This window comes from Tinamus guttatus, unplaced genomic scaffold (genome assembly GCF_059628265.1).
Source record: "Tinamus guttatus ecotype Peru unplaced genomic scaffold, ASM5962826v1 Tinamus_guttatus_pri_ptg000055l, whole genome shotgun sequence".
Taxonomy (NCBI): domain Eukaryota; kingdom Metazoa; phylum Chordata; class Aves; order Tinamiformes; family Tinamidae; genus Tinamus; species Tinamus guttatus.
Genome location: NW_028288589.1, coordinates 1,416,079 through 1,435,765, shown reverse-complemented (window position 1 = coordinate 1,435,765; position 19,687 = coordinate 1,416,079). Strand labels below are relative to the sequence as shown.

The following is a 19,687-nucleotide window of genomic DNA, read 5'->3' as shown; positions in this document are numbered from 1 at the left end:
TAAAACAAAATAAAGTGAGTAAAAAACAAACTTCTTATTTTGCTTGTGTTTTGTAGGACTGAGCCATTGATCCAGTATGCCTCAGAGATCTTCAGCATTGAGCCATGCTGTGGCTCTTTACTGGGTAAATAACACCATTACATCTGCAGCCACTTAAGGAGGTTAAAGGGATCAAGGATATGACTTCCCTGCAGGACTGGAGGGAGCATCCTGTTTCATATTGTTTTAACAACAACAGGGATGTGTTTAAAAAAAAAATCCATGACCTTTTACTGGGCAGGCTCCCACTGGCAGGCAGCCGCAGCCTGGAAATGTGGGATTGCAGTGAGCATCCCTCAATCTGGTCTGTCTTGGGGGCCCCTATGCTTTCCATGTGATTTCTCCAAATGCTTTCTCCTCTATCCTTGCATGTTCCCACTGGAGAAACAACACACACCCACACCTGACTCATCTGTGCAGTATCTATCATTATGCCTCCATTTTTAAAAGCTTTTTGTATCAAAGCCAGGAGAGTAGAGAGGTATGGACATAATTTGAAGTAAACACTCATTCCAGGTAATCCCATGGGGAGCATTTATTGACATGAAAAGACAAAAATCTTTCTTGGTGTCAACTTGAATCCAAATTAAAATATTTACTAATCCTTTTTGCAAGTTTTTTTTTAAGCATTTGAAACCATTCAATTGTGCTCTAGCAAAACATCACTGAATTAAAAACAAAAGCTTGTTCATTTCAAAAGACAAAATACAGATGGGGGTTCTTTTATTTTGTCTTTTTGCAGCATAACATTTGGCTGGGAATGGAGAAGAGCTGAATTCATTTAGTGAATTTTATATGAATCCTTTGAAAAGTTTACATATAGGGGAGAGAAATTCTTGTGATGTAATCTCAGGTCTTGCCTGGGATTCCTCTCCCAGGCTCATGACACTTTTAAAGACGCAAAAATTCCGAGGCTTTATGGTACATGATTAGTTCCGTAGTTTGTAAAGTGCCCAAGCCTTGAAAGATGAGAACATGGAGCTTAAAGAGCAAAGGCTATCAGGTTTGAAGATTAAGCTATATAAAGAAAAATGCTACATGGTTCTTTTATCTTTAGGGGTCAATTGAAGGTTAAATAACAACTGATTAACTCATTGACTGTAGTTTTATGAATGGCTTAAGCTGATTTAGGTTCTCATGGCTACAAAAGGCAGTAGTCGTTCTCCCATCCCTTATCCCTCATCTTTTGTTGTCTCTAACACTTGCATGGCCACATGGATTAGGGACTTGAGCTCACTGAAAATGAACCTGTCTATAAAACAATTGCCATCCAGATCATAGGAAAAAGAAAGTTGGATCTTCCAGCAGATGTAATATTGACAAAACCTTTCTAGCATTTGTTAGCTTAGTGGATACAGAGTCTGTGTTCAAACTGAAGAAGATGTAGAGATGCTTTAGGTGGTTTTAAGTGAGGCAGCTGAGGCAGATTGTGCTTGGACATTTGCAATTAAGTTGAGAATGTTAAAAGATTTTTATCTTTATCATTAATACTCCCAAAAACCTGGAACTCTCCCTTCAATGATAGTGCTCAATAGCATAGGTGGAATGGATGCTGTTGCCTTGAGTCAGGTAAAACCAGAGTTCAGGATTCATGCTTATCCCAGCTAACTAGTATCTACTTATAGTGCCCAGATTGGCAGCAGAGTGTCTGAAGCCTTCTTCTGCTGTGAAAGTGGAGAGATGAATCCCTCCAGAGCATATCCTATATCAATTGCTCATGATCAGACCAAAGGTAACCTGTCTCCTGAAGTGTCCCAAATACAGGATGCATTGGGGAGATTATATGAGTGGAGCAGTGTATGATCATTCATCTCTACAACTTTGAATATTAGACATAAGGACAGTGCCAGGCAGAGGTCACAACTTTGTGTCCCTCTCTTCGGTTTCCTATGAATGATCCTGCTTCAAGATCTGTTTAGATCTGTACTTCAATGTTCTGTTTACCCATTTGCTGTCTTCTGCCATGGTCATAAGTGCACATGGAAGGAAAAAACTCAGGCTACCTTAGGGGAAAGCAGATAGCCTGCTGCCTTCCAGCCCTTGCATGGGAAGCCATGGTGAGAATTGCCTTTGACAGTGGTAAGGAACCTGCTGTTCTCTTCCCATTTCTTGTGAGATACCCGCTGAGCCTGTAGGTAGGAGAGGGCTTAAAGCCGGGATCATTCAGCAACACTAGGGTTTCTCCAGTCAGGGAACTCCCTCTCATGGATGAATCAACATGGACAGGTGGAAAATCTGAAGTTGGTGCTGGTAACCTCAGAATGACTCACTGTGCTGGAGATAAAGGTGAGCTGGTTGCTTCACAAGTATTTCAGTGTGAGTGTCCAGGTAGAATTCAAGATTGAAAAAAGGTCTATGACACTGGCTTTTTAATTTGAAAATAACAACACTGATGCGGCTTTGCTGTATGCAGCAGGAACGAACACTAGAAAATGGCTTTTTCTACCATCTCTCCAGATATCTCCATTACCATGTCCCCAGCCATTTTGTTAAAAAAGAAAAAAAAGAAAAGAGCAGACTGAATTTCTCTTGTTTAGATGGAATGAGGGTGTCTGCCATGTTTAGCCAATTTATGGCAGTTTGTGATTTCTCACAGACATTTTTGTTTGTTTTACTCCTAGGTGGAACACTGCTGACAATCTCTGGGGTGGGTTTTAGCCAAAACCCTGCCCTGGTTTCTGTTTCTTTGAATGAGCAAACCTGTAGGATTACCCACCTGTCAGAAGAGACCATTTGGTGCCTGACTCCACCAGCTGCTAATTTGTCTAATGATGATTCACAAGACATATCTGCTAGTGTAAATGTGCTCCTCAGAAGTAGGTTACTTCTACACACTTCTTTTGAAAAGAACACCACTGTCTTTAATTATCAAAGGATTTCGACTCCTCTGATCACTACTTTTGGAATGGAGGTCACAGGCAGCAGCCTATTCTTGAGCATTCAGGGTATAAACATCACTGAATCTGTGGCTAAACTTGGGGACAGTGAATGTGCGCTTGAGTCTCAACATGGCAACAATTCTGCAATGCTTTCCCAGTGCTCCTTACCGCTGACCAACCTGGAACCTGGGACTTACCCCATCAGGGTTATCCAGAGGCAGTTGGGATATGCTCATGTGGCAGGAAGGCTACAGTCTGTTACAATAACTCCACAGATAACCTCCATCTTCCCAAAGCAAGGTTCAATTTGTGGTGGGATGGTATTGGTTATATCTGGAACTGCCTTAAAATCCAGGAGGAATTTGGTACAGGTGAGCCTGGGAGGTAACTATTCCTGTGAGATCCAGAACTCTGGTGATAATGTCATTAGATGTTTTCTTCTCCCAGGAGCCCATCCTTTACCTTATGAGAGGTTGACTGAGGCATCCCAGGCTCTTAATGTCACAGTGACTGTAAATGGCATTGGCAGTGTCTGCCTTGGTGACTGTACACTTCACCTACATGAGCAGTGGACCCCCCTTATAGATTTGGTGACCTGGGAAAATAGTGGGGCATTCACCTACCTGATGATCAAAGGACAGCAACTGGCATGGCCAAGTGACAGCCCGGTGGTACACGTGAACAACCAAGCTGTCTGCAAGGTAACTTTCTGGAACGAGACCAACATCAAGTGCCAGATGGACTGCATTGCCCCTGCAAAGTACAACATTTCCGTATCCAATGGGAGAAGTGGACAAGCATGCTTCAGAAGAGCAACTGAGGATTTCACTGTCATGCCTCAAGTGCACCAGTTTTACCCCCAAAACTTCAGTACCAATGGTGGAGGCCTGCTCACCTTAGCAGGCTCAGCAATGAAAGGCAGGAGTAGGACTTCTGTTCTTGTTGATCATCATCCTTGTCTCATTCTCAGTGTCAACTGCACAGCTATACAGTGCATAGTGCCTCCTGGCAATGGGACTAGTGCTTTGAGGCTAAAAGTAAATGACATTAACACTTATCTTGGAAGAATAACTTATAGTGAGGAGTTCACCCCAGCTTTCCTTTCCCTCATGCCTGTTGGCCTACTTTTAATGATGACCGTATCACGAGTCATAGGAACGGACGACATCCACGTATTTGTTGGGGGCTTTGCTTGTAGTGGTGTCTCCATAACTCAATCTACGTTGCAGTGCTCAGCTCCTCCTCTACCTGCTGGCAAGTACCACGTGCTGGGCCTCGATGTCCTCAGGGGATGGGCTTCCTCTAACTTGACATTCACCTCTCAGCTGTCGGTGACATCTGTGCATCACAACTGGGGTAAGTCACGACGGGCTGCTGCAGCTCCTCCACAGTGCTCTGCAATGTGGTGGACTGCTGCAACTGTGAGTAGCTCATGTGGAAAGAAAATTGTGTTAAGAATCCCTCATGTTGTTAGAGATATTGAGGTAGGTCTTTTACGTGAGGAAATCTTTGCTGTGTTTTGTAGCTAGTGGTCTGTGAGCTGCTTATCCACCATCCCTGATCATTTTTTTAAATATGCAGACCATTGATCACTTGAATTCCTTCCTCCTCATGGAGGAGGTCCTTTAGTTGAAATGTAGATAATGACTATGCAGTGGGTTTAGTTTTTTGGGTGGTCACTTATTAAAGCTGGCTGAATACAGAAAAACAAAGGCTGTGATATATTTGTACTGCATAAATTAGCAAAATCAGAACTGGAATTCATACAGATGCTGAATATATGATGAGTGTACTCAGACCCACCTGTAATATCCAAATTAATATCCTCCTCAGCTCTAACAGGCATGTTCCTGTTGGTAGCTAGCCACTGGGCTGTGTCTTTAATCCCCTTTTCTGTACCTTTTTCCAAGGTGGCTTGAATGGAGAACCAGTTTACCTGCGTGGAATGGGGTTTTCCCCGGGACGCACTTTGGTCACCATCTGTGGCACCCCTTGTGAAATTCTGGGCAACATGACGACAACTGCCTTGAGCTGCCTCGCCCCACGCTTGAACGGTTGGTTAAGACACAAAACCTGGTTTTGTATAAAAAAAAGAAAAAAAGGCACCCTAAAAACCTGTCATAAACCAAATATGAGGGGCTCTGTTGTATCCCATTCTAGGGAAACAGAGGAAAAGCATCACTAGTTGTCCTAAAATTCACTGCGGTAGGGAGAGTGGGCAGTTTAGCATTGACCCAGGGTTCTTGAGCTCACCCCAAATTCCGTTATCATTATGGGAAATTTTTGCAACTGCATCCATGAGTTTTGGGCTAGCTCTACGGTGTGCCTGTGTCTGGAGCTTTTAATCTCATATGTATCCATGTTTTGTTCTTCAAGGTTGTAAGACTGAAGTTGGGAAACCAGGTTCCTCTGTCATTGTTGCCGGTCTAGAGTGTTAAGCACTCTTAAATGTCCTTATTCTGTGGCCCCATGCATTTTGTGTTGGGCTGTGAGATGAGATGCTTCTTTGGCAAAGGGGGTTTGGAGGGGAAGGTGAATGAATGATTTAGTGTGACCAGTTCATACCATTGGGAAGGTGGAAATATGGATCTGGATTCCCTAGAGAATATGGGAACATTCCACAGCCAGAGCATCATCTTCAATGGGTGACAGCCAGAATGGCAGAGAGCACTGTCATGCTCTCCAGCAACCTGAGAAAGAGATATAACCCTGCTCTGATGTTGGAAGAAGGAATTTACTGTGAATTGTGTAGCACGGATACGTAGCACAGATATATTTTGTCCTTCCCATACTGTCAACATACCATTAGACTCCTCAAATCTGCAAAAGGCAGGATTTAATCTTAAATCTCACCCAGAGAAATATGCCTTTCCCCAAATGCTGTTTTCGGAGCCTTGGGGCCTGCTGTGGCATGGCAACATTTGGTAGGGAATGCTTTAGTCCCTGCTTAGTTCTGAAGCGTAGGAAGCATCCTGAGAACTGACAAAATCCTTACAATTCTGTAGACGTCCAGGTGCCCAAAGATCTATGGCCTCTCCTTCATGAGCTTGGAAGGATGAGGATGTGAGAGTGCCTGGCATGGAAAAAGGCCAGGATTTTGCCCAAGGAAGTGTGGGATCTCCATCCTTGGAAATATTCCAAAGGTAACTAGATAAGTTGTTGAGAAACCAATCCAGCATTATATTCAGCATTGCTTTAAGCAAGGGTTTGGACTGCAGACCTGCATTTGTTTTTGTCATTTTGAACAATTTCTGCCTCATCCATGAGGAATATAAAGAAAAACTGGGGAGTAAGAGAGGAAAATCAAGTGCTCAGAAAGGAAAACCTGAGAGGCTGAAAGGACTGATATATTTTTTTTAATCTGGACATAGTCCGGATAACTGATTTCTTATTATTATTATTATTAAAGAAAAAAAAACATAGTCCTACTAAAAAAGAAAGAGCGGGCTGGTTGTTGCAAGAAGAAGAATGGGATAAAATATAATCAAATTGATCCAAACTGTGAAAACATTAATAACTGTGTTAAAAATTCACTGAGAAGCAGGCGGCCAGGGGGAGTCTGGGGAAAAACGTTTTGCAGTTAAGGCCCCAATGCCTGTTACTGACACTAGATGTCAGCAGGCGAATGCTGATGGCTCCTGGTGACATCTTTGCTGGGTATGTGCTACCTTGCAAACTCTATTGGTTTGGACACACTCTATTGGTTTGAGTACTGCAGGTCCAGGACACAGAGTGAAACCTCTCTCCCTCCAACCATGGACATCAGAGAGTGCAAATTTGCATTTGCAAAACTCACCACTTGAGTTAGACAAGTGTTTCCCTTTGTCAGTCAATGATGCATTTATGTTTAAGTACGTGGGGATTTTTTTTAAAAAAGCCTTTGCCATGCTATTTATACTCCTGAAGTAAGTGTATATTTGTATACGTGACGCACATCTATATAAGTTGTGTTGTGGATTTAGGTAAAGAACCGCCTGCTATCCAGCCTGTGTGGGTATTTCCATGCCATAAATATTTAAGGAATTACACATCCCAGATATCTGGGAGATGGGTGGGCTTCTGAAATGCAGATAGTCTGGTCTCACCTTACAGCTTATGTGTTGCTGATTGCCACCTCTGGCTCGTATGACTTGCACTCAAACCTTTCTTTTGCCAACACGTTCATTTGGAATTGCTCCTTAGGTGGCTTGGGGGATCCTAGGAGAGATTCAGCAACAAGTCTATCTCATGGTGTTGTCTTTAGGAATATTTAGGAATATAGGATATTGTGTGGAACAAGAAAGGTTTGGGTTTTATCATTGACCGAAAAGACGTGGATACACTAAATACTGAACTGGGATCAACCTAGAGCACTAGAAAAAGGAGCACAAACCCAGATGCTTCTTTAAAAAAAAAAAGTTTTTTCCCACCTGCAGAAAAATTAAATCAAAGCAGAGTTTTACCTTGAGTTTCATGCTTAAAGTTAAAAAAGAATATATTAAAAATAACAAAACCAAACTCTCTTAAAGGGGAAAAAAAAACAAAAAAAGACAAAAAAAAATCAGCAAGACTTAAAAGCTGTGGTACAGAAATGACTGTCTTGATCCTGAGAACTCTACACCTTTCTTGTTCTCTCTTTGTTACTCCTGTTGCAGTGTGGTTGAATAGTGCAAATGCAGCAGTGGATTCTGTTCAGCTTGGGTTAAATTTAAAGAACGTGCAATTAATATCTGTGGGATTAAATTGTTCTTCTACGAAAGATGGAAAGACTGGCAGGAGGTTAATGCTACTGAGAAAATACCTGAAAATTCCTATTGGCAGTATTAGGGTAGGTACTGTGTGTATGATCTGCAGTAAACCAGTACCTAAGATTATATGTCTGACTTTGGGAGCAGGACAAGGAAGATGCCTTTAAAAGGAGGCAAACTATGGCAAGATCCATCAAGACCAAAGCTCGGTATGATTTTGCTACCTTCATCAGTCCTGGTTTTAGGACTTTGGAGTTACAGCAAATTTTGTACCTGCCGTTATCCAGATTATTTTGGATGTGTAGGGAAAGTGGATGCTTAGGGAAAAGGATTTAAACTAGGAGATAAAAATGAAATGAGGCTGGTTTAAAAGGAAATTTGGCAGAGCACATTATATCAGGTAGCAGGAAAGGGAGGAATGTGTTTTGGATATGGAAGCAGAAGTATACCAAGGAGATGCAGTGAATTAGAACCAAGGGAGTTTATATGCAGGGAAATAGGGAGGTTTATGAGTGGAGAAGACCTGAAGAGGATGTGCTGTGCCTGTTGTGATCTGAATAGCAACTAGGTCCTCTGAGGTTTTTTGTGGAGCCCCAATCTAAAGATCCATACGGTCTCTTCTGTCCTTCAAATCCAGAATTGAAATAGAGGGGGGAAAAAAAAGAAACAAAAAAAGAAACATATTGATTACAAAGCAGGAGCATTCTGACAGTGAGATCTATCAGGCAGTGGAATAGATGCTTGCAAAGTCGCCTCTTGGGACTTTTAAAACTCAGCTGTGCAAAATGAATGTCTCGTAGGGAGCAATTCTTCATAGGCAGAGGTGGGACGCAATGACCTTAACAAGTCTCTTATTTTTTCTTCTCTCCCTCTCCTTTCTCCCAACCTTTGTGCCTCTGCTAAGCACATGTTAATGCGGTGTTTTGCAGTGGCTCAAGAATGGGGGTAACTGATAAAACTCAGCTTTGCACTTGGGGCAGTTGCTCCATAAGTCAGCAGCTGCGCTTGCAGCTTCGGTAGGTTTTAGTCTCATCACACATCCAATCGTTGTTATTAAACAGTGACCTGGAACAAAGCTTTTGTGCTGCACATCCCAGGATCCCCACTTAAACTGTAGTATCCTCAAAAAATATATCCCTCAAAAATAATCTCTAGCCTATTACCCATATACAGAGTTTTGGCTGATGATGTGTGTGATCTTAAAAGTGAAGCCATAGCGGGCTGAATACACCAATATTACTGGTGGGATTATTTCAGGCATGATTAGCAATTTCTATGATTATGAGGAATATAAAGTACGTAATGCAGAATTTTTTAAATTATTATTATTTTGTCTGATATTTTTCACAATTGTGGCGCCTTAGCATACTCCAGGGATATTAGCATTTAATGGTCACAGAGAGATGAAAAGTCAGCATTTAACTGAGCAAAGGGTTAAGAAGTCCTTTGGAAACAAGGCAAGAGTAAAATCCCATAGATTCAGAAGGACAGGATGAGATATGGAGACTCCACAAGGGGTGATGTCTCCATCAGAAGGACTGTTACTGTAGAGTGTGGAAATGAGAAAGTGGTTTTAGGTTTGATTCTGGAGTTTCTTGCACTTTGGCCCGATTTCTTCATGACCCTTTGCAACCATGCCCTTTACTTCATTTTTTTAAATGAAATCCTTTCATTTGCCTGTCTTCAGTTAAAAATATTTCAACATTTAGCAATATAGAAGGCCTTGTAATTCTGCAGGCAAAGCAGTGCCAAGACGAGGGCACTGGCGTGCTTCAAAGATGCCTCCTTTCCAAACAATGTTTCAGGATATTCCAAAGGTAACAGGCTGTTCTTCTGCTGAGCTCTGAGGGCTGTACAGGAAATATCTTCTGGTGACCTACATTAACTAGGGAAGTCCTTTGACAGCATTCAGGTAGTATGGACAATATTTGGGTGGATTCTGTGGATCATTCATCCCAGAATTGGGTTCAGTTGCTCTTTTAGGCACCCAGGAACACTCTGTCAGGTTGTATTCAAGACCGCAAAAGAAATATCCAACGCCTCTTTTGATTAGTTCACCTACGTGTTGTTTTTCTTAAACTGTGGAATGTGAATATAATCTTTTTTTTTTAATATTACGCTAGTTGTTTATTCATCAAAAGCAGTTGTAGGGTCTTCATTATTACATCTGAGCATATTAAAGCCTTTCATGTCACTGCTAAAACACGAGTTATTACACTCTTTTACAGAAGGAGAACGAAATTCTCTTTGGCCCATACTAACTTTGTGGACTTGCAGAGGGAGGAAAGGCTGGTAACCTAGATGTTTTTGCCATCTTTGTTAGTTTTGACAAGTTCTCAGTGCTATGGCTAAAGAAAGAAAAACAGAAATACCATTTCATTTGGATAAAATCCTAATTATTTCTGGTACAGGTAAAAATGCTGCAAAGACAAATCCTTAGTAGTATTTTGGTTGATATTCATTTGCCTAAACATTGAAATGTCATAGGGAATGGAAGCCCGGCCTGCAGGAAAACGCAAGACTTAAGTATGGAACATCTCTGGTTGCTCTAGACACCATTTCTAGAAAATAAAAACAAAATACAGGCATGATCTTACAGGCTTTTCTGTCTCTCCTTTCTATATCTCTCATGTAGACTGAGATTTTTAAGGCAGGGATTATGTTCTGCTATGTTTGAAGAGATGCTGAAGAAACCAATCATGACTGGATTTGGGAAGAGATTTAACTTATCACAAAAAGTGTGAAGATGTGAGTGTTTTTTTTATTTTTATTTTTTCTCATTCTAATTCCAGACAAAAGCATTACGGAAAACTAGTGACCTTTCACTCTGCAGTTTAGAGTAGATGAAATACTGCAGTATTTTTCTAATAGTAAAAACTAAGCATTAAAGGGATATAAACATTTCAAAAACATTCTGTAAATATCTAAAACTAGAAAAACCCCACATTTTTAGCCATAAACTGTAAATATTTTAACATATGTAACATAGAAAATTCATGTTCTTACCACTTCAAAATGCTTTTTCACAAATGCTTAGGTGGTAAGATATTCATTGATAATGACAGTTTCCCAGCAAACAGGAAACCTTTGGAGTTTCAAAACAAACAAAGAAGCAAATCCTTTCTTAAAAAATTCTCATCAATTGCTTTTCTGATGGCTGATGAATGCTCTTAGGTACTACAGTGCAGACTGCACTACTGTCCACAAACCCTTTCAACAGTTCATTACAAGTGTTTAATTAGTCCAGCATTAATGAATGTTCTCCACAAGTATTTATATGCCCAGGAATTTTTATTGAAGTAATCTTGATCTCTGGCATGGTTTAATGTTTAATTTTTTTTGTCTGGATTTAGAGTAAGAAAATCCCATTTGTTCACAAATCTTGTCCCTTAAGTACCCCTTAAAGAAAAGCATCTGCTCTCTTCAAACCCCTTACCACATCTATGGGTTGGACTTGGACTGAGTCTCTAGTCACACTCATGAACAAAGTCACATCTCCCAGATAACTAAGGTTCCCTAGAAGAAGCCCTCCAAGCATGGCAAAGCTCTCAATAAAGCTGTTTATGGATTTCAAAAGCTCTGCTAGATATTAGGAGTAGTAAGGGCTCTTTTTCTAAAGGCCTGGAGCCTGTTACCTCTCCCCACAACAGATTACTTGATTCCAAAGGCCACCTGGATGCTCATCATATAAGGGAAGTCATAAGCTTGCACAAAGAGCAAAAGAGGCTGAAGAATTTGGATGGAGACCTACTCATTCTCAGGAAGGATGTACTGAAGGAGAGGATAGGACACGCAGATTAGGATTCCGCAGTGAAAACTGCCAGTATCCAAAATCTCATTAACTTCAACTGTGTTGCAGGCTTCTCTGGATTATTTCTCCCCTCTTGTTTCTGCAGCATCTTTGGCCATCCTTTGTGGTCTGAAGCACTCTGCAGTCGACTGCCAAGAAGCTGGGGCCACCTTCATCAAATGCGATGTCCAGGTCACAGTGGCTTCCTATCACCAGAAGCAGTCCACGTTTTACTTGTACATGTGTGACCACCACGGAGCTCAGGGGCATCGAGGGAATGTCAATGTGTCCCGGTGGCAATTTGCTGGACTCTTTGTCAGGTTAGTGCTGTTCTCCCCCGCAGCTGCAATACCCTCCAGAGGGTATTTCAGTTTTTTGCAGGAATGGCCCCTACCCAATGATTGATTGACAACAGAGCAAATTTTGAATTCTTAAGTTGATGCCAGTGGAGCAATTTGGCCTTGAGACCACTAGAGAGCTCCACTGGGTTGTGAAATTCGTTCCTGGTGTCTATCAAACCATCTCTAGTGTCCCCCCCTTCCCTTCCTCCCATCTTTTTAAAGTGTTCGAGAGACATCAGAAAATCCATCTCGTAAACAGCCTGCTTTGTTCCTTCTTAGGTTTTAATATTTATCTCCTGATCCAAAGCAACATCTGGTGGATGCCAATGGGGAAAAAGATTAGGCATTATGAAAAGCAGAAGTGTTTTTTTCTTCTCTCTCTTTCTCTCTCTTGCTTCCTCTCTCCAAGCAGCTTCTCCAGTAGAAAGTCGCAGAGAAAATTCAGCAAGCTGTGCAATATTTACTCAGCAAGGGTGCACAGGCAGTTCCTCAAGGCACAGGCTTTGCAAAGCCAAGACCAAGTTGCCTGAGAGCACACATGGGTGCCATTGCCTTTGATGGAGCGGTGGGGTTTTATATCTGCAGAGCATTTGCTTAGAGGGAGAAAAAAGGAGGTTTGAATGAAAGAATAACCAGATGAGAAGGTCTTCTGGAAGACCCTTAGAAAATTGGGATATTACCCCAACGAGAGGGTGAACACATTCTTGACTAGTGCATATTGGTACAGTGCAGGTAGTTCATAGCTGCAAAGGAGGTGCATCCTAGAAGTTAGGGAGGATGGATTTATTGGGGAGACAATAATGGAGAGACTCAGAGGAGAAAAAAAAATCCTGAAATTAACTGATCTCAGTATTTCTGTTTTCTCCTTTGTGTTGCCACTGTGGCTGCTCCAGCCTACTGTGGGCTGGGTAAGTAGGAAGGGGCACCCGTGTATGGGCACTTTGCTTGGAACATGCAGAGGAAAGAGAAGGAAAGAAAAAACTAAAAAGATCAAGTCACGCAGTCCGTTTGCTGTCCGCTGCCTTATTGCTCTTCATTGTGGTTTTTGTTCAATTTAATTGTAAATGCCCCCAGAGACAGCACTTACCATTCCTTCAGTGGCAGGGTGATATTTCTAAATCAAGCGCATTTCACCTTTTGGAAACTTTTTCTTAGTTGCTCTTCCCACCCTGTTCTGTCAACTGCTTCACCTTCTTGTTACTGTCACTAGCTTTTTCCCTGATGTGTTCATGGTCTGTTAAGGAATTTTCCAGTGGAATGATATATTTTTTTTTCTGGTGAATCTGTTTCTAAATTGAGCCCCCCTGAAAGGAAGAAAAAGGGGTGGGTAGATCTCAGGTGAATCTCCTGATTTGAAAAGTTCAAGGGAAAGAGGAGGAAGAGCGAGTTCAGAATCATCAAAAAGATTCATTTCAGAACTATCCAAAGTGTTTTTTCAAATTTCAGTTTAGAAAAAAAAATTGTTTCAAAATACCAATAGAATTTGTATCAAATTTTTAGAAAATTGGAAAGATCAAACAAGAAGTAAACTCTTTTGGGAATTCCTGAAGTAATGCACACTGATTGTGCTTAATAATAATATACCAAAAGATTTGAGCTCGTTGTTCCAAGATGCTAAAATCTAAACATCCTCTCTTGCTTGACTGCACGTTAAATCTTTCCTGTTCTTTCTTATGAATTTTATATTGGTTTACTATAGCCTATGCCTTATGAATACTTAGTGTCAAATGCATATTCCTTAGAAGAGATGCAGGTTTTGCCATTAACAACACTAAGACCAGGATATATCCCCGAATCCATTTTGCAAGTCAGCCCTTGCTGCATTTCCTTAAACACTACGATTAACAGTTCTCCAGCAGCAGGTTTCAGATGCAGTTATTAGAAGGAAGAGTTGGCCCTTTGGCCTCAAGCAAAAGAGATTAAGGCCTTTTATTTTTTTGTAAAGGACCTGCATGACCAAGGGAGATCCCCCCATTGCCTTCAAGGCCTGGCAAATAGGGCCCTTGCTCTGTATCTTGCTGATGACAAACATTATCTCTCTTTAAAACAGTCGGCTATTTAAAGGATGCGGCATTTTCTTGTAATATTAAAAAAAAAAAAAAAAAGTAATACGTAGTCTTGAAAGATAGCTCAGTCTGTTGAATTATTGTACAGGACGAGCGGTTCTCAAAGTGTTGCAATCAAAAGCGAATTTACTTCCCTACGGCTGGCTTTTGATTATTGATACAGTAGAGGGAAATGTTCATTTAAATATATAAATAAAACGCACTGTTAAAAAGGTTCAGCGACTTGCAGGGTTTTTTTTTTGCTGTTGTCACTACTGTGGCTGCTTCCTTTAGCATGTTAACCTCCATTGCCCTGGAAAAGGGCAGCAAAACAAATACCCCCTAAATGCTTTCTCAGAGCAGCTCTTTATTTACACAGCGAGCTATCACATCCAACACTGTTTGAAAACTCCAGGTTTATCCAGTCTCCCCGATCATGGAGCTTTTATGGTAGAGTTTCTGATTGGGTTGATCTTGGTAGAATTTAGGCACCTAATTTATTTAAGCACTTCCAAAAAAACCCTTTAGATGGGATTTTCAGGCATCTCAAAACCTTTGAAAATCTTGCTCCTAACTATCTGTTCTGCCTTGCTTAGCAAATCCCCTTAGGAAGGCAGAACAGTGGAATAAAATCTGGATGTGTCTGTGTTGCTGCAATTTACTTCCTCTTTGCTCTCTTTCCTATAAGGTATGAATGAGGGGAGAGGAAGAAGGGAGGGGAGGGAATAAAAGAGAAGTGATTCTGGATTATCCTGGCCTTATCCAAAGCCAGTTGGAGTATATAGTTTTCCATTCATTTTGAGGGAATTTGGGTTCTACAGTTGGGTCAGCAGCTGTCATCAGCAAGACCATGTAAAAATATCTTTTCCCCACCACCTTGTCATTACTTCTTCCTCCTATGAAAAAGGGAGACTTGAGAGCAAACATTTGTTAGTATAACTGGCACATATATCGAATCTGCTTAGTCTGGGCTGTTAAGTAAGTTTAATTAATTTACTAAGTTAATGTTCCAACGCCAGCAACAAAGCATCATTGCAATCAGCTGGGTAGCAGGAATTGGAACCCCTAAATGAGCTCATTTTTTCACAGTTGGAATTAGGGACCAGTTAGCCAGTTGTGTGGTTTTTCCAATTTCTCCACTTGCCCTAAGGGAGTTGCAAGTTATTCATTCCCCATTGCTAAGTGTGAGTAAGATGGGGAGGGGGGAAACACGAGCAAAACCTACTCCACATAAGAGTCCATCTTTGATCCTAACACTGCTGATTCCCTTGCTGTTGTCTGCACTTATCTTCCCAGCTTGGTCCTAGAACGGCGTTTGCTGCTATTTGTAATAGTTTGGGGAAGCAGAAAGGCATCACTAAGAGATATTTACTACATGTGTTTTCATCAGGAGTGTGTGCAGATAAAGGGGGGAAAAAACAAATAAACAATAAAAGAATGGAAACAAAATTACAGAAATTTGCAAAGTTTGACAAATGGTGGCCAGGAGTTGCCACAAGCTAATGGCTTGCAATGATTAATAAGAGTAAAAATAATTGCATTTCATTAAGATTGATGACACCCCATTTAACCTCCCTTCTCGTTTCAGCCCTAAAGTGGAAAGAGATGAAGTTCTCATCTATAATAGCTCCTGTAACATTACCATGGAAACTGAGGCAGAGATGGAGTGTGAGGGAGCTAATCAGCCAATTACCGCCAAGATTACTGAGATATGGAAAAACTGGGGCCAGAACACTCAGGTATAATCAAATCTTTTTTACAGACTGATTCAAACAGCTTAAAATTAAATTTGTAATATTGTGTACATTTAAAGGGGGCAAAAAAAACAATTTAGGCTGAACAGCAGCAATATATAATATTAAATGCTTTCCAACTTTGAATAGCAATTCTAATGCAGTGCAGCTGTATTAATGGTTAACTAGTTAATCATGTATTTTATGAGACATAAATGAGCTTTACCTTATTTTCTGGACAGCATATGTCTTTTTTAACAATCTGCTTTTTATATAAATGCAAATTCTGTTTAAAAGGTGCTTTTTTCTGTTATCATTGTCACTTGATAACATATCTTAGGTGTGAGACACGGAGTTTGAGCTCTTCTGCAGAAATGGAGCATTCAGCATTGGTTCAGCTATGGTTATATTCGGGGGATTTTTTGCTCCTCTTCAGCATCTGAAATAAAATGAGACAGTCTCTCCTGGGCTATGTGTGGGTATAACAAAGAAAAAGACATTAGCAAAGTTCTTTTTGTAGAACAAAAGAAAAACTACGGCTCTGATAACTCTTAACTAAAATCATAATATCTACAAACTTTAATTGCCAACTTAAAATAGGCTTTCAGATTTTCTGGGGTGTTGAGCTGAGGTACTGGGTTGTGCCACGGAATTTGGGGAGAAGAGGAAGATTTTGGAGGAAAGTCAAATATCCCCTTTAGCTGCCCTAAATGAGCAGCTCCTGAAATGACTCCATCAATGAGATGAGCTGGACACCTGACTTGTCAGAACAAATGTTGTCCTTTACCTAATAAGTCAAATTATTATAAAGTCATCTTAGTATAGATGAGACCTAAGAAACTGAAGTCTTTTTTTTTTTTTTTTTTTTTCTCAGAATGGATGTCAAAGATGCCATGGTAGTTTTTAACTCTGATATCTGCAATTAATTTCTTTACCTGCTTCCCAACCCGGAAATAGCTACAATGTCCTGGCAAAATACTTTTGTTTCTAATACCAAATTCTGAAGTTTTTACTCAGGCAGGAGTCTGAATTTGTGCTGTATACATATTTCAGACGCCGGTTACCATTGCAATCTAATCTCCTAAAATACATCTACTTTCCTCTATTCCGTTTAAAGAAAAACAGCATATCAAAAATTAAGTCTGTCTTTGGCCTGTAAAGGAATATCACATACAACCTTATCCCTATTTTTGCTGCCAACCTTCATGATTTCCCATCTTTTTTGTGCTCCGAAAAATGTGAGCTGGCTCCTTCTCCATGGCTTATTCCCTCATCAGCATTGCTAGTTATGCTTCCAGAAACAAGCATTGCTAGAGGGGAAAAACATCCCCCCAAATTATTACTTAACCACTTTAGGAGGACAGTGAAGTGAAGTGCTTAGGCCAGCACCAAATCAAATGGTAACTTCTCCTTTCCTTTAAATTTTCATTTGTAAATATGCTAAGGACACCCGGGTCCACTGAGCCCAAGGACCCATCATCTCCTGTCGGCTCCAGGCTGATCTGCTCGTGTGTATCTTGGGTCCATAGTCTCAGTAAGGAGGTGAAGATCTGTCTATATTTTTTCCTGGTTCAGGCAGGAGCAAGGATAGGAAGACACTGTGGGATTTATCCCTGGTTGCTCAGTACAACGTGGGGAAAATCCACAAAGTCTTAGGTGTCTTAAAAGAATGAATGTAGGGGAAGCGGGGCAAAACCAGCAGTGCTTTCAGATTCAGCACTGACTTCTACTTAATGAATCCAGAGGGTATTTGGAATCATTTTATCCCTCTTCCCAAACCTGACCTGGGTGAATAGAGGTGGGTGGGTGGGGAGTTCAGATAAATGGTTTCAATTTGGGTCCCTTTCTAGCTGACAGCATCTTGTGAAGATTTACGACTTGGTGCAGCATAGGCATGCTTCACTGTGGAGGTTTAAATCATGTCATGTGAACTGGCCTTACCTTTCCAGTGGAAATAATGGTCCCCAGGTTCAGCACCAAGCAGTGAAATGCATTAATAGCACCACGTGCCTTAGGATAATGGTGTTATTAACAGGCAACACAACTTGGCGTACAAGTAATGGGACTGCATCTTTTTATAATAACACCCGGCACTTCTGTTCCACTCTCACATAAGCATCTCAAAGCAGTTTGTAACGACTGGGCCTAATCCTTAGCTGCTGTCAGCATACGTAGCTACAGCAATCAGTTGTTTGGTTTCCTGCACGCTTTTCTGAATGATGCTCCTGCAGGCTGGCAAGTCAGCAGCATCTTAGCAAGGCTTGGCTTTGTGGGAGGCTTTGGGCAGGGATGAGGAAGCCTCCCCGGATTAGAGCCAGGGCAGTATTGGATTAAAAAGAAGCATCACAGAATGTCTGGTAAAAGTATAAATGAGACTTTGCTACCAGGAGCATGGAGGGAAGAGAAGAAAAAAACTTTGGTTCAGAGCAGAAACATACAAAAAAAAACCCTCTAAAGTTTGGTTCTTGGAAATTGAATCTAAGGGCTGCAAGCTTTAGAGTGAGGGCATGTTTTCTTCTGTCTTTATAAAACACCTAATGAGGCTAGTTCTTAATAGAAAAGAGAATGCCACAGTCATCTGGGATTTGGGTCCCAGGAGGGACCATGCTGAGATGTGGGGTGGAAATGAGAAGTGCAGAATGGAAGTATGACCAGGTTTTGCAGCAAGCCTCCGGTGGGAGAACACTGGGAAGTTTCAGAGAGCTTAGGGAGGGAGCACAGTAAGAGTATGAGAGGACCTGGGTGACACTGCAGCACTAGGGCATTGAGCACTGGTGACATGGTGATCTCTTCCAGGTCTATGTTTCTATGATGACTTCAGCAGCCTCGTTATCCTTTGTCACAGAAAGCCTAGGGACATTGAAGACAAATCCATGCGCAAGGGTCCTAGCCTTGCAAGTTGCAGATGCATCTGCCAGGTGGATCAGCTTTCCTTGACTAGCAGGATCTTGGGACTGGAAATAACCTGTTTTTATCTTGACCAAATCTGCAGGACCATATCCTGATAGTGACTTGATTAGCACTTGATTAGGTGTTTTATAAATTCAATCTTGATCTGTGAATCAGCCTTGCTGAAAATTGCATTAAACAGGTAATGTTTAATCCAGGAATCAGGCTCAGCTTGGTTGTGAGTATCAAACTGTTGCCAGACCGGCACGTTCTTCCATTTTTCAGGTCAGATCCCAAATATATTATGTGCATTCCCGTGGCATTCCCTCACTGGCTGTGTAAATTGCACATGCATGCAAAAGCCAGGGACACCAAAAATATCTGCAGAGATTAGCAAACACTGTATGCATTCTTTCTACATGAATTAATGAGATGTTCTCTGAACTGGTTGTGATTGTCTGGCATATGTGGTAACCTCAGATAACAGAGATTTACTCTACCCCAATACAAACTCTGATTTTCTTCTAAAATGTCTTGACTCATATTTTCTTTCCTCATAAATGTATATGCAGATCAATTTTAATGAAAATCAAGAGCTTAACTCTAGATGCTTTAATTTTTTGGATGATCTTTCTGTTTAATTTTGCATGAAAGAAAGTTCTTCCACCTCTTATTTCCACCTGCCTTTGCTTGAAACTTGGGCTGCAGCTGTCACCCAAAATTAGATGGTATTTGTGAAAAATGCTGGCTGTCCTTTTCATATTGCATGTGGTATGCAGAAGCTTTCTCATAGGCCAATTACCTGAATTTACTATTCAGGTGAACTCCTTTAAAAACTCTTAGCCATGACCCTCAGCGGAGGAAAATAGCTGTATTTCCATTTAAGGTGAGGTCATAGCCATCACCTCAAGTTTTATTCCTTGCTTTATTGACTCAGCCTTTTCCCAGGATCAGGAATGTACTTGAATATTCTCCCCCTGCCAAATGCTTTGAAAACTGAAACTTGCTTGCCTTTGTGCTTGGAGTACTTGCCACACCGTGGCTTAATCAGGTCACACGAAGTAAGCAGCGGGCCTCTGCCCCACAGTTCAATTTTGCATCATTAGTGTTTGTCACTTGCTCCATTATTAGCTCAGGAAGAACTGCAGAATTATTTTTATATCACTGTATAATGCAATTTAGCATACTGAGAGGAGAAAGGAGGAGAAAAAAAATCTGGCAATGATTGTATATATCCCATAGGA

General features: G+C 41.1%; 1 protein-coding gene across 1 annotated transcript in view; it reads left to right on the top strand.

The window, feature by feature from the left end:
- Positions 1 to 19,687, top strand: part of PKHD1 (PKHD1 ciliary IPT domain containing fibrocystin/polyductin) — a 239,843-nt gene that overhangs the window by 39,421 nt on the left and 180,735 nt on the right. Inside the window, 5 exon segments of the mRNA XM_088540100.1 lie at positions 57 to 124; positions 2,661 to 4,274; positions 4,829 to 4,972; positions 11,542 to 11,755; positions 15,410 to 15,560. Of these exon segments, the coding sequence (XP_088396226.1) occupies positions 57 to 124; positions 2,661 to 4,274; positions 4,829 to 4,972; positions 11,542 to 11,755; positions 15,410 to 15,560 (2,191 nt within the window).